The following is a 14,626-nucleotide window of genomic DNA, read 5'->3' on the forward strand; positions in this document are numbered from 1 at the left end:
TTTAAAGTAATTATTATTTGAGGAAGATTACAAAAGAAGCAAAAAATCACTATTTCAAAAATTTATAAAATAAAATTGGACAAAAATGATCAACTACATACAATAAAAATAAAGGAATATACACTAAATACACTGACTAAATCAAAATAGAAACAAGGAAAGATCTTTACTTTAAGAAAAGTACTTTCCTTTACAAATGAAGAACTGGTTTAAATAATAATAAAAAAAAACCAAATCACTTACTTTAAAACGTAAAGTTCCTATTGGAGGCATTGCATATGGTATTCCTTGGAATGCATAATATGTTTTTTCAGGAAAATATTTATATTGTTTTTCTATGCCCTTTACACGTCCTTTTGTAGTCATAACAACAGGGCTTTTAAACATCTGCAAAATAGATTTACATTAATGTACATTACAATATTTTAATGGAATCAAGTTTTATCTATGAATAGTTTTTATCCAAATCAATAAAATAAAAAAAATTTAGTAATCCAAGAGGAGAAAAAATACAAAAATTTATGGATGATATGTTATTTAGGCTGGAAATAAAAGCCAGCAAAGTTATGAACCTCTTGCGAGAGCATAAGAGCATGTTTACATAGCCAGGGCAAAACTCTGTTAGTAGAGACCTAGAAGAGATCCCAGAAAAAAGAGAATGACAGAAAAGAAGTAGTACAATAGAGAGAAGCTTCGATCTCAACACAACTAGCTGCTGGATGGTGAGTCAAAATCATCATTTTATGAATCATGGAGATTTAGATTCACAGACTGGTCCAGCTTTGTTGTTGTAAACTTATGAATGCCACAGACCAAATAGCTCTTTCTAGAGCCAAACTATTAAGACTGATATCTGCTTGTCTTGACCACCAAAACTCAACTTATTAAACATTCTTTTTAGGCCTACCCATACTCAAGGTTCCACTTATCGCTCTCCAGTGACATCATGTATGAGACAAAGGTTAAACATTAAAATTGAATAACCTTATTCAAGGGATGGTGTAAAGTGAGTTTTACAGATTTTTTCCAAATTATTTTGATTTTAATGTATTTTGTTTTAACTTTCTGATTTTTAATCAACCTCAAAAATTGAAAAGTGTTCTCAATTTAAATGATAAACACATTCTTTTATTGTAAAACTTAAAGTAATTCAATAATACATATTTTCAAGCTTTAGCAGGTATTTAGTAGTAATCTCTTTATGTAATTTCTCTAAATTCCTTTACTTATTTTTATCAAGATGCATATTTCTTGCCCTTCCATTCCTTTTAAATGATTTTATCACATGAGCAATATTTTACAGATAAAAATTAGTACCTTTTACATTTTAAATAAAATCTATTTATTAAAAAATTTGTTATACAAAATAAAAAATATTGCTTTTTCTGCAATTACTCAGTAACTAATTTACTGTTTAGCAGCACGAGAATAGAGTTGCAGTATGAGGTGTACAGAGGTAAGTACTAGTTCTCTTCGTCAATCTGAATCTGTCTCTCTCACACACATTTATGTTATATCTGTCTCTCTCTCTCTCTCACACACATGTGCATGCACAAACACACACACACACACACACACACACACACACACACACACACATATACACACACATACACACACACACATGATAATGGCTTGACACTATTGCATTCTTTAGAGCTTTATTGTTGTTGTGGATGAACAGTAGTTACAGACTTCGTTGGGGTCTTAAAACATTCATTATAATAGGCCACAGATAACCAGCAAGCACCAACTAGCTCACTCAATTATGGGAGAAGTTTTAAGGGAATACAGTTTTTCTCATACTCAAAGTCTTACCTTAATGGCATTCAAATCAAAATATCTCAGCAACTAATTAAGATACAGAATTTATATGGGTCTTAAAACACTAACCACGTTAAGCGCTATCAAATGAGTTCACACTGACATTGATCATTCAATTGCTTAAAACATTTTGAGGGAACTTTAAATTAACAAATTAGAAAGCAAGTATATATGCACTCTGATTTATAAATGGCCCTATCACATACAAAATCTTTTAAAAGTATGAAAGTAGAAATGAAACCTAACGATTGACGCACAGCTAATATTATCTGGAAGGAAGTTTTATTAACCATGAAGTAAATTATCTATTACAACCTAAGTTAATTTATTTATAGATGCTGTGGAGCAGCATGGATTCCGTAGCAAAAAACTAAAAATATTTGAATAAAAAAAATCTTTAGAAAAATACATGCAACTTCAAATATATCTTATCAAAAAGGCACAAACAGTTGATAGAATATAAAAAATACAAAAAAAGATCAGCTCTTACAAGAAATTATACATTTAATTATGAAAAAAATAGTATGTCAAATATGAAAATAAAACAAAATCTCTGAAAACTAACTACAGTAAAATTAAAATAATTGTTAATGTAAATAGCTGTGAAAAGTAATACAGTATAATGCCTAGAAAGATCCAACTCAGAAAGGCTATTGACTAACAAAAAAATATATGTATAACACATATTTTAGTACAAAATTTAAACACTATAACACAACCATTAAACCAGAATGCTTATTGCTGCAGAATGATAATAGCAGTCAAAGAATTGAGAGTGGAAAAAATAATGAAAAAAGATTTTAAGACATAAATGTAAAAATAATTAAAATATCTTGAGATTAGATTTATCAGAAATTTGAAAAATTAATGTACTCTATAAGAAAAAACAGATTAACAAAAAGAATCTTTAAATTATCATTCTAAATTAAAACTAAAAATAACTTTTTGGTTTTGAGAAATCGAAAAAGATCTAAAGGATTTCAATATTAAAGAAGAAAATGTTTTTGAAACTGAAATAGTTCCAAAATAGAATAAAAGATTTCTAGAGTTTTCAGAAAAAAGGAAGAAAATTTTCTCAAAAAGAGAGGAAAAATTAGTCAAAGAAAGTACTGGCATAAAAAGAAACAAAATGCAAAGTAAAGTTGTTTTTCAATGCAATTCGTAATGATCCATAAGAAAAAAAAATAAAACAGATCAGCTTTGGGCAACAAAATATACATGAACTTGAGCATTAAAAATATTTTATAAAACACACTAAAACATTTGACAGTGATATAATATATACTTGTTTATAGTTCATTTTTCATGTAGAAAATAATCAGAATATTTATACTTTCTATTTTTTGGTAAAAAATTTTTTTTATGCCTCTGGGACCACTGTATAGGTATTGCATCAGAAGATAATATGAAATAGAAATTTTGTAGCATGTGAAAATGCCATGCCTGACTGGGATTTGAATTCAGGACTTCCAGATGAAAGACCAAGGTCACTTGTGCCAAAGAGGCTGGCTTGGTAAAAAGTTTATTATTATTATTTTTATACAACTTCAAAAATTGCAATACAACATTAAAAAGTAAAAAAATAATACTTTTTAGACCCTTTTTATAAATTCTAATTTTTTGAAGTTACTAAACTAAATGTTAATAAATTTAATTTGGAATTGATTTCAAAAAGTCGAAATTAAAATAGTTATTGAAAAATTTATAATTTTTTTACTTTTTAAAATGGTTTTAAGTTTACTTTTTACAAATGTCATATGAAATTATACGTTTGCATTTTCAATACAAACGTATAATTGGGTGGATAAAGTGACAAATGAAGAGGTATTGCGGCAAATAGATGAAGAAAGAAGCATTTGGAAAAATATAGTTAAAAGAAGAGACAGACTTATAGGCCACATACTAAGGCATCCTGGAATAGTCGCTTTAATATTGGAAGGACAGGTAGAAGGGAAAAATTGTGTAGGCAGGCCACATTTGGAGTATGTAAAACAAATTGTTGGGGATGTAGGATGTAGAGGGTATACTGAAATGAAACGACTAGCACTAGATAGGGAATCTTTGAGAGCTGCATCAAACCAGTCAAATGACGGAAGACAAAAAATTTTCAATACAAAACATTGTTTTTTTTATTATACTGATCTATATGAATATCTCCAGATATTTTGAGATGCTTTTTTGAATTAGAACCCCTATATAACAAACAGTATTCCTTGTTAATATAGTTTATTACATTTCTGAATTCCCAGGATAATTAGAACTCAATAACAGAACACACATTAATGTTCTCTTAATACATATTAAAATTCTGTTGATGTTAGGATGTAACGTTTTTGGTCAAGGGTATGAGCTGTCTATCAAATGTATGTGCTAAGTAATCTTCTACACCGTTCGAATATACTGTAAATTTATTATTTTACTGAAATGCTATTATTTACACTAGTTGCTTACATTAAAAGTAATTGTTTCGCTTGTTGAACTTGCTATGTTTAAATTTAGTTTTTAGTTTTAATTTCAGTAATGGTGTTCAATTGTTTGGCATAAATTATGTTTAATTGTAAACATGAGTATATATACATATTCAATCTCAAGCGCTGAAAAGTTGGAATGTTATTTAATGCTTAATAATTAAATAAACTATTTTTACTTTCTCATCAGACGCCATTCTATATTTGCTGTATTCTCTCTGTTGATTATATATTTATAAAGTTATTATTCTTGTATTAGTACAGATTTAAATTTTTTTTTTGAACTCAACTTCAGTTAAATTTTAATAAAATGAAGAAAAAATCCATTAAATTTTATTATGTGCTTGAAGAATGGCAATATGAAACACAACTGCTAATAGTAAAAATTTACCTTTTCTTCTTCTTTTTTAATCGTTAATAAACTTTCTTTTGTCTCAACGGCTTCTTTTGGTCCCCATAATTTATTTAAAGGATACTGTAACAAATATGTTGTTTAATTTTTGGAAAATAAAACAATAAATTCAATAATAAAACTTTATAAATTTGTAAACATATACTTTCCCAGGATTTTTCCAGGGGGCATATTCAGAACCTTGTTCTGAAATATCTGAAAAGTCATTTATTCCTAAAAAATTAAAAATATTCACTGTATCAACCAAGCAAAACAACTATTTTAGCATTATACAGTGTAATACTGTATCCTTCAAGAAGTAACCTTATGCTTCAGTTTAAATTTTCAATTAACTACCTAAAAATCTAAAACATTTTTCAACAAATTATTTAAATTAGATTAAAAGATTTCCTTTTACAGAAATAATATTACTTTAGTGATGAATTTTAAATAATAGCTACTAATTAGTAAGCCTGAATTTTTTTGTATGCTCAAGTTCAATATGTGCTTAAATCTGAATTAAAATATTTACCATATTTAAAGTTATTATTTTATTCCATACAATAAATTTTATTTATTTATTTATTTCTGAATAGACATTGAAAATTAACTACTATTTCATAAAATAATTCATTTTTATATGTACTTAATAATGGAATATAACTCCTTCCCTCCCCTTTTTTTTATTTAATTTATATTGTTGCCTGATAAAACTTCTAGCATGGTTTCCCTTGATCCTACCACGTAAATTCTAAAGCAGTTCCGTCTTGTCTGTCTCTTTTTCTGTTTAGCCTCTGGAACCATCGTAAGGTATTACTTCAGAAGATATTTGGGGATGATATATATGAATATAAATGAAGTATAGTCTTGTACAGTCTCAGGTCAACTGTTCCTGAAATGTGTGGTTAATTAAAACCTGACCAAAGAACACTGGTATCCATGCTCTAGTATCCAAATCCGTATAAAACTAATTGCCTTTACTAGGATTTGAACCTTAGAACTCTCAACTTCAAAATCAGCTGATTTGCGATGACAAGTTCACCACTAGATCAACTCAATGGGTTAGTTCCTTCTTGTCTGTAGAATAGTAAACTTACCGTTATTGATGTGATCTACGTAATTATTATTTTAAAATTTGTTATTTACTTACTGGTTTTTTTAAAGTATTTTTGAAGAGATCTCTGCTTTTTTGGAACAGATTTTTATGAAAAATATTTTTAATTTAACTTTTATTAAAATTCAATCTGATGCAAAGATCTCTGGAAAAGTATTTAAGAGCTAATGAAAAATTATTAATTTTAATAAAATCATTATATTCTGCTGCTAGGATGCAATTTGCTAAGCTAGTTAGTTATTAGGCAATCTATGCAATGTATAATTATGTTACATTTAAATGAAGTATTTATTTTTTTATTTTTTATGTAGCTAAAGTTAAAATTGTAGTATTATTTTCAAAATTACCTTTTGTCATTTACTCAAATAAATTTCATTACTGAAAAATGAACTTTTATAATTACCCATAAGATTCTTCATGATTTAAATTTGAAACAGTATTGTGTAACAATAGTTGCAAAAATTTAAAACAACAGACAAATCAAAAAGCCTTAATTATTGCAACTAGCTTCCCAAAAACATTGTTGATGAACAGATAGATTTGATACTGTATTTAATTTAAGAGAAGGCATGGTTTCATTTATCTGGGCATGTTAATTTGCACAATAGAGGTATTGGGTGATTGAAAATCCTTACCATGTTTGAGCACCCACTTCAAGATTAGATAAACAGTGCATAGTGTGTCCTGTTTCCCATAATCTTACAGTGGAGCAAATATTTTGTGCCCGTACTATCAATGCAGATGTGTACCATACAATTTTCAAACAACTTTATGCTTAATTAACAGATTCTGAAAAAGAGATTGTGGAAGAGCTTCTTCCAACAAGACAGAGCAAATGTCACACATCAAATGATTCACTAACACTGGTTCATGCACTTTTACAGAACAATGGTGGTGGCCTTTATATATCCCAGATTTATCTAGTTGTGATTTTTTACCTTTGGGGCTATTTGAAGGATAGAGTTTATGAATTGGATCATCACATTATCGATGAACTGAAGGTGAATATTCAATAAGAAATCGATGGCATTGACAGTTTGCATCAGTTGACTAACTTTCAATGTAATCAGTCAAGTAAAAGGTGCATCACTCACTTTGAACATCTTTGAAAAAATATGTAAACTTTTGCTAATGCAAATACAGAATTTAATTTATGTTTTCATTTTTTAATTTCATTCATAAAATGTTACATGTTGCAACTGTGTTTAGTCCGTAGTAAATTAATGGATATGTTATAGATGACATTATTTATTACCTGGTATTTCTCGACAAGTTCTTACCGATTATCTGAAATTGTTGGTAAAAACATTCCAAAAAATGACTGATTAAAATTTTTTCTAATTTAGTTTCTTTATTTCTTATTTTCCCAGGAACATTTTACTGCAATACATCTCAAGTGTGTAAAAATTGTTCAAACACAACAGTGAGTAAAATACAAAAGCTTTTCCCGCAAGAAGGAAAAGGAACCCATTTTAAAAAATCAAATAATTCTCTACAAAATTATTTAAAATTCTATCTTTAAAAACATCAATAAGAGGTTAAGTAACTTTAAAAAAATTCTTTATTAATCTTAGGAAAAATTTTTTTATAAAACATGCTTATTTCTAAAGTCTACCCAATTTTAATGATTTTTGCTTTGTTTGAAATCTTTTCTTCAGTATATCTTTCAGAGTTGTTTTTCTTTGTAAACCTAACAGAAAACTTGATATACCTACTTAATTCCTTAATCACTGATGATATTAAATTGGAGCCTTTTTTAAATTAATCTTCAGACTTAAAAAATATAAATTTTTTGTGTTAAAATGTAAAATCCGGAAAGTTTATTGCAGGTTTTCTTATAATTTTTTTTTGTTCCTACTTATAAAATGAAAGGCCCTTCATAAAATGTATGAAGGGCATACTTCTCCTTCGTACATTAATCAATCCCTTAACATTTCAGCCAAGCCCAGTACTAGCTCAAAAGTTAAGTTATGCACTCAATTTGTTTATTTATTTTTGCTACAAATAAAATATTTTCAATATCTAATTAATTTTTTAAATTATTTAATTTAAATAAATAACTAATAAATTATTTAATTTTCAATATTTATTTAAGATATTACCTTTTTTTTTGCTTCAGTCATTTAACTGGTTTGATGCAGCTCTCCAAGATTCCCTATCTATGCTAGTTGTTTCATTTCAGTATACCCCCTACATCCTACATCCCTAACAATTTGTTTTACATATTCGAAACATTGCCTGCCTGCACAATTTTTTCCTTCTACCTGACCCTCTAATATTAAAGCGATTATTCCAGGATGCTTTAATATGTGGCCTACAAGTCTGTCCCTTCTTTTAGGTATATTTTTCCAAATGCTTCTTTCTTCATCTATTTGCCGCAACACCTCTTCATTTGTCACTTTATCCACCCATCTGATTTTTAAATTCCCCTATAGCACCACATTTCAAAAGCTTCTAATCTTTTCTTCTCAGGTACTCCGATCATCCAAGTTTCACTTCCATATAAAGCAACACTCCAAACATATACTTTCAACAATCTTTTCCTGACATTTAAGTTAATTTTTGATGTAAACAAATTATATTTCCTACTGAAGGCTCGTTTCGCCTATGCTATTCAGAATTTTATATCGCTTCTGCTTCGTCCATCTTTAGTAATTCTACTTGCCAAATAACATATTACCTAAGACATCAGTTATTTTAGAATTTTAAAACTACCTCCCTAAACTATTTTATCATTTTAATTCTTTTCCTTTAATCACAAACTGACTATGACAATTTTATGTTGCATTGTCAAGATGAGACATTTAAGTGATGTATAAATTCAATTGTCATGGACCACAGCATGGCAAATTACCTACTGTTATATCACTGACAAAAAACATTGTATATAAAGAAATATTTCAATGTGTATGACTGATTTCTAAACAACAGTATAATATTTGTATTAATGCTAAGAAACAAAGATTACTTTAAAAAAAATGTAGTAGACATGAAAGAGGAATCATGTCTCTTTTCTTGGGAGGATTATCAACCTGCTAATCAGAAACATTCTGTATTTTAATGAAAGTTCCCAATAGTACTTTTTAAAGTCTGATTTGTTTTTTTTTTAGTTTTTGTGAATTGGCTTTATGGTTAGTAACATGTAATTGTTCGCTATAATGAAATAGAATCATATTTCTTCTGGTATTTTATGATATTATTGCTATCCATCTACTGTAGCCTAAATATCATAAAGTTTCTTCCTCCAGTCATCAGCCAGATCTTTTGTCAAAATTGCTCAATGTGCTCGATGTTGCTCTTTGTTCTCAATGTCCTCACTTCTTTCTTTCTTTCTTTCAAATGGAGTCTATGCTCTATTAAGCCCAATTCTTATCTGTTCTACACATGTGCCCATATCACACTAGATGCTTCCCTTCTCTATCTAATTCTGTTGACATTACCTAAACCCTAACTTTACCTTCTCCTTTTTCTTTGTTACAAACACAAACTAAATGAGAAACCCTACAGCTTTTAGCTAAGTAAGACCATTTTAACCAAAATAATAACCATTCCTTATTTCTCTGGATGATCATGTGTTTCTAAGTATTTACCTTCCTTGACAACTTATTCTGATAATGCATCTTTCGGTATCAATAGTAACATTCTTTATCTCTTTAAAATTTAAATAAATAATATAATTAAATGTGCTTATGTATCAAGATTGAGCATATGAGATAATAACACAATTATTATGTTACTGTCTTAAACACTCGTACAAAAAGAATTATAAGGTTGTAATTAGTTAAGAAAATACATTATTATTTTAGTTATGAAAAGTTTCTGTAATATAAATTTAAAAATATGTTATTTGTTATAATATAAAAAAGAAACAGCTGTATAATCACAACCATGTTTAAACACAACTAATTAATAATTCATACGTTCAAAATACATATTGAAAAAACAATCTTTATTGTAATGACTTTTAATTAAGCAATTCAACTTGTTAACGAGAACAAAAGTAATAATTTGTGAATGTAATAATACTGTATTCAACAGACAAATCTAAAAAAAAAATAGGACGAGTAACTATATATCACTCAGGCCTTGGATCAAAACCATACAGTTAATGCGACACAATAAGCCATATTCCCTTAAAACTGGCATCTCTTTTTACATAATATTAACTATTTCACTAAATATAAATGTATAACCAACACAAAAACATGACAAGTTACTGTTTAGTTTACATAGGTGTCCCAAACGTTATAGATATATCAGAAACAGGAATTGGAGGCCTGACTATAGCAAATGTTCATAATTTAGTTTTTTGTTTCTAAGGTATGACACAGAATTTGGACTGTTTTACAGGCGTACATAGTTACTAATGTTTTTTTTAAATTTCATCAGTTAATCATCATACGTCCTTGGCTATGTGTTTTAGACATTCATTGTCTTGCTCTACAGTTTTTACCTTCTATTTTCAAATTAAATCTGGATGTAATACGTGATTCACCAACATCATTGATCTCTTTATAAGATCTGTACATTTTTTTCTTTTCTATTAGCTCACTGGTCTGGTCTAGTGGTAAAATTATTGCAAATCATTTGTTTAACATCTGATTTTTGAAGTTGAGGTTCTGAGGTTCAAATCCTAGTAAAATTTAGTTGCTTTTATATGGATTTGAATTCTAGATAGTGGTTAATGGTGTACTTTGGTGGTTGGAGGTTCAATTAACCACATGTCTCAAGAATGGTTGACCTGAGTCTGTACACAACTACATCTCATTTATATGTCATCCTCATCTCATTGGACCATAAGGAGTTCCTTTTTGTTCACTAGCTGAACAGATTGCAATGTAGACTTTAGGAAAAGAAAACCAAAAAATTTTCTTTTTCTTCCTATTCATCTTAGGATTTCTTCATTCGAAATGCTATCAAGCCACTTAATCTTTGACAAAGACCTCTGTTCTTTTCCTTTCTGTTTTTACTATTGTTTGTATTTCTGTTACAATTAAAGGTTTCTACACAAACATTTTCAAGAATTTCTCTGTTTTGATATTTTACACCTTCATGAAAGCTCTTCTTGCTTGTGCCAATCTGGTTTTGATGTCTACATTACTTCATCTTGTGTAATTTTGCTACCCAGATTATATAGTTCTTCCATTTCTAGTGTATTACATTCATCTTTCTGAATATGAAATTCCTCATTAACCATCTTTTTCTCACATTTCATTACCTTTATTAAATCCTGTTTATTTTTAAACTGAATTTCTCTTCTAGGAACAAATCTATCCAATTAAGTATTTCTTGTAATTCATGTTTAGTTTTTGCCAAAAGAACAATGTCATCACCAAATCTTAAAATCCTTATTATTCCCCTGGGATAGTTATTCCCGCTTAAATTTGTCTTCAATTTCTAACTGTTTCTTCAGAGAACAAATTGAAAAATAACACCAACAATTTCCTCGTCTCATGACTCATTTCATTTTCTATTCTTACAATTGTTAACTGATTTTGGTGCAAATTAAAAATATTTCTTCTTTCTCTAAATATATATAAATTTTTCCGAGTTTTAAATATTTCATTTACAACATTATCAAATGCTTTCTCTATTTCTGCAAATGCTATATAGGTTCTAAAATTTTAGATCATATATACGATCATTCTAAAATTTTAGAATACTATGCTTAAATTCTAAAATTAATCTGAGGGCCAAAACCCTACCTTCGTTTTGATACTAAACTGGCCATCATGTAATACATCTTTACTCCATGTTCTGTGACAGAACTAAAAAAACACAGATGTTATAATGATTCAAGTTGATAGAATAGTAAAAAGATAGAAAATCGTTTGAAAAGGGTCTGTACATGGTTTAGTCTATCTATATTAATACATGATTATCTTAATTTTTGAAAAATGGACTCATAGTAGGTGTCAAGAAGGTATCAAGAATATGGAAAAGGGTGGATGGGAGAAAAAGGACGATCAACCTAACAGGATAATCAATTATTGTATCTCCCAGAATCTGAAAAAGTGTTATAATTTACACAAATATTTTAATGATCTCATTTGATCACCTAAATTTAAAATTACAGGTAGTTGTGTGGATAAATAAAAAAATTAAATGTAATGGAAACATTCTTCTTCATCTTCATGTAAGAGATTCAAAATTACACCCTCAACTGGTAAGTTTATAATTTCAGTGTTTTAGAATTCTTGAAAAGTGCAGTAACCCATTATCAGAAACAAGATGATAGTGTGAGTGCTGCATCATACTATGTTAGGTTGGTAATTTAAGGTATAATTTTAAGAAAACATTCACAACTACTGACTAAAGGAAATTACTTTATTACCACAATGACAGCCTTCATAATGGACCATAATTAACCCAGGAAAAAGTGATGAATCAGAGTAGCAATTTATTATTACTAAAGAATTACTAAAGATGGACGAAGCAGGAGCGATATAAAATGCCGAATAGCACAGACGAAACGAGTCTTCAATCAAAAATATAATTTTTTTTGATCAAAAATTAATTTAAATGTCAGGAAAATATTTTTGAAAGTATATGTTTGGAGCATACCTTTATATGGAAGTGAAACTTGGACGATCGAAGTACCTGAGAAGAAAAGTTTAGAAGTTTTTGAAATGTGGTGCTACAGAAGAATGTTAAAAATCAGATGGGTGGACAAAGTGACAAATTATGAAGTCGCTTTAATGGAATTTAATTTTAGACGCTTTAATGGAAGTCGCATTCTGGAATAGTCGCTTTAATATTAGAGGGACACGTAGAAGGAAAAGAAAAAAATTGTGCAGGCAGGCAACGTTTGGAATATGTAAAACAAATTGTTAGGGATGTAGGATGTAGGGGTTTACTGAAATGAAATGACTAGTACTAGATAGGGAATCTTGGAGAGTTGCATCAAACCAGTCAAATGACTGAAGACAAAAAAAAGTAAAAAAGCAATTTATTCAATATATATCTTATAATATTATATAAACATTTTGGTAATTCACAAATTACCAAAATGTTGTGATCTTGATAAAAAAATACTTCAACTTTTGTAAGAAAATTTTTTGTATGTATATACACATATACATAAATAAATGTACATCTCACAAAAATAACCACCTGTTTTTTTTTTAGACTTGGGAATATTGGAATAAAAAAGTATTTTTGCATATTATTTAAATCTGTTTCTTTTGTTAAAAACCTTTTTAGATATGTCCTTACAGCACAAAACTTACAAAAATACTAATTTTTTTACATTTTTGTATATCCGGTCTATATAATTTTCTATCATAGCTATAACAGCATATATCAACATAGCCATGTAAGTAAAAATATATTTGTAAATAAAAATAATTGTAAAATATTAGAATACTTACGTTTGTATCATAGAAAACTAATACTACTATAACTGATGTAATTCCAACAATAACAAGAATAATAAATAAAAAGATCAAAAATGATTTAATTTTCTCTATCATTTTAAATAAAAAAATTTTATTTAATAAATTATTATTTCAGATTTTAATAAATGTTAAAAAACAGCATATATACTAAAACATGGAATTATTTTTCATACTATATACCAGATATATAAGTTTGATGGATCACTGAGTATAATACAATGAATTAATGTATAGAAAAGTTTTATTATAACTCAAAGCATAAACATGTACAGCAATGAATATTCATCTTAAGCAAACATTTCTAACTGCTGAATGTAAATATTAAATAAATATTATTGCATCACTTTAAACAAGTGTTATAAACGAACAATGAAATTATGTTTAATACAGTACGCTACCACAAATTTTGTTTTAAAAAAATTGACATTTTTATTAATCGTGAATATATTATGTATTTATAATTATAAATTAATCTTTAAAAACAAAATTATTTTTTATTACATAAATATAATAAATAAAAATAATATATACCGGTATATAATTACAATAAAAAATACATTACTATTTGTTTTAACATATTCAAAGATAAGAAAACTATTTTCGGGTTGCTTTTTGTACATCAAGTGGTGGTGACCAACCATCATCCCTCCTATCCATAAACACGCATTTGTTATTTGTTTTAGGTCCAGCATATTGTACATACATTACAAACAGCCTCAAATTTTTAATTAAAAAGAAAAAATAATAGTCCTATGAAAATTGGCATAGATGGTCATTTTTATGTTTTTTAAACCAACTTATCTACAGCACAATCAATGATACCAGTAGTTTTTAGGAGTGTAAAAGGGAAATAGCTTTAGTTTACAAATCTTCAAAAATAAGATTTTATGAATAATATTTCTTTTTTTTTTTGCTTCATGAATTAATTTGCACTCAAATTGGAAATGAAATTTTGTAGCGTATGGAAAAATGTCATGCCTGATTGTGATTCAGACTCTCAAATGAAAGGCTGAAACGCTACCATTCCGCCTGATCAGCGGACATTATTAAGAAACATTTTTAAGTTTATAAAACTTCTTTTAAATTGATTTATTTTTTATTGTTATAAAACAAATATAAATCAAAATACTTTTTGGACTTTATAAGTTTTGAAAATCTAATTTTAACGTTCTACTTTCACAATTCACTTGAAAACAAATCTTCTATGTAAATATTGCTTAAAATTAAAATTATGTTTCCATCCCATTACTATACGATCAAAAAATAATCCAAGTTACAGTAAAAATGTGCTATTTTTTTACAAATTTCATTCATACATGATCTGAAAAAAATAAAAAATAAAATTATTCAAAACAAATTAGGAGTATTTTCCTTTTTTTCATACTTTAGTATTAAATACATAATGTATAATTTTTGCAAAAGCATTACATAA

General features: G+C 27.8%; 1 protein-coding gene across 2 annotated transcripts in view; it reads right to left on the reverse strand.

The window, feature by feature from the left end:
• The window catches only part of LOC142332581 (juvenile hormone esterase-like), a 56,194-nt gene extending 42,788 nt beyond the window's left edge, over positions 1–13,406 (reverse strand). Inside the window, exons 1-3 of one of the 2 annotated variants that reach the window (XM_075379092.1) lie at positions 13,168–13,405; positions 4,684–4,767; positions 244–387 (exon numbers count right to left, since the gene is read on the reverse strand). In XM_075379092.1, the coding sequence (XP_075235207.1) occupies positions 244–387; positions 4,684–4,767; positions 13,168–13,269 (330 nt within the window). In that variant the 5' untranslated portion in view covers positions 13,270–13,405. Of the gene's footprint in view, positions 1–243; positions 388–4,683; positions 4,768–13,167 lie in introns of both variants that reach the window. The other variant, XM_075379093.1, reaches the window with a different exon arrangement.
• Between the last annotated feature and the right edge of the window lie 1,220 nt (positions 13,407–14,626).

The sequence above is a fragment of the Lycorma delicatula genome, chromosome 11 (assembly GCF_047948215.1).
Source record: "Lycorma delicatula isolate Av1 chromosome 11, ASM4794821v1, whole genome shotgun sequence".
Classification (NCBI taxonomy): Eukaryota; Metazoa; Arthropoda; class Insecta; order Hemiptera; family Fulgoridae; genus Lycorma; species Lycorma delicatula.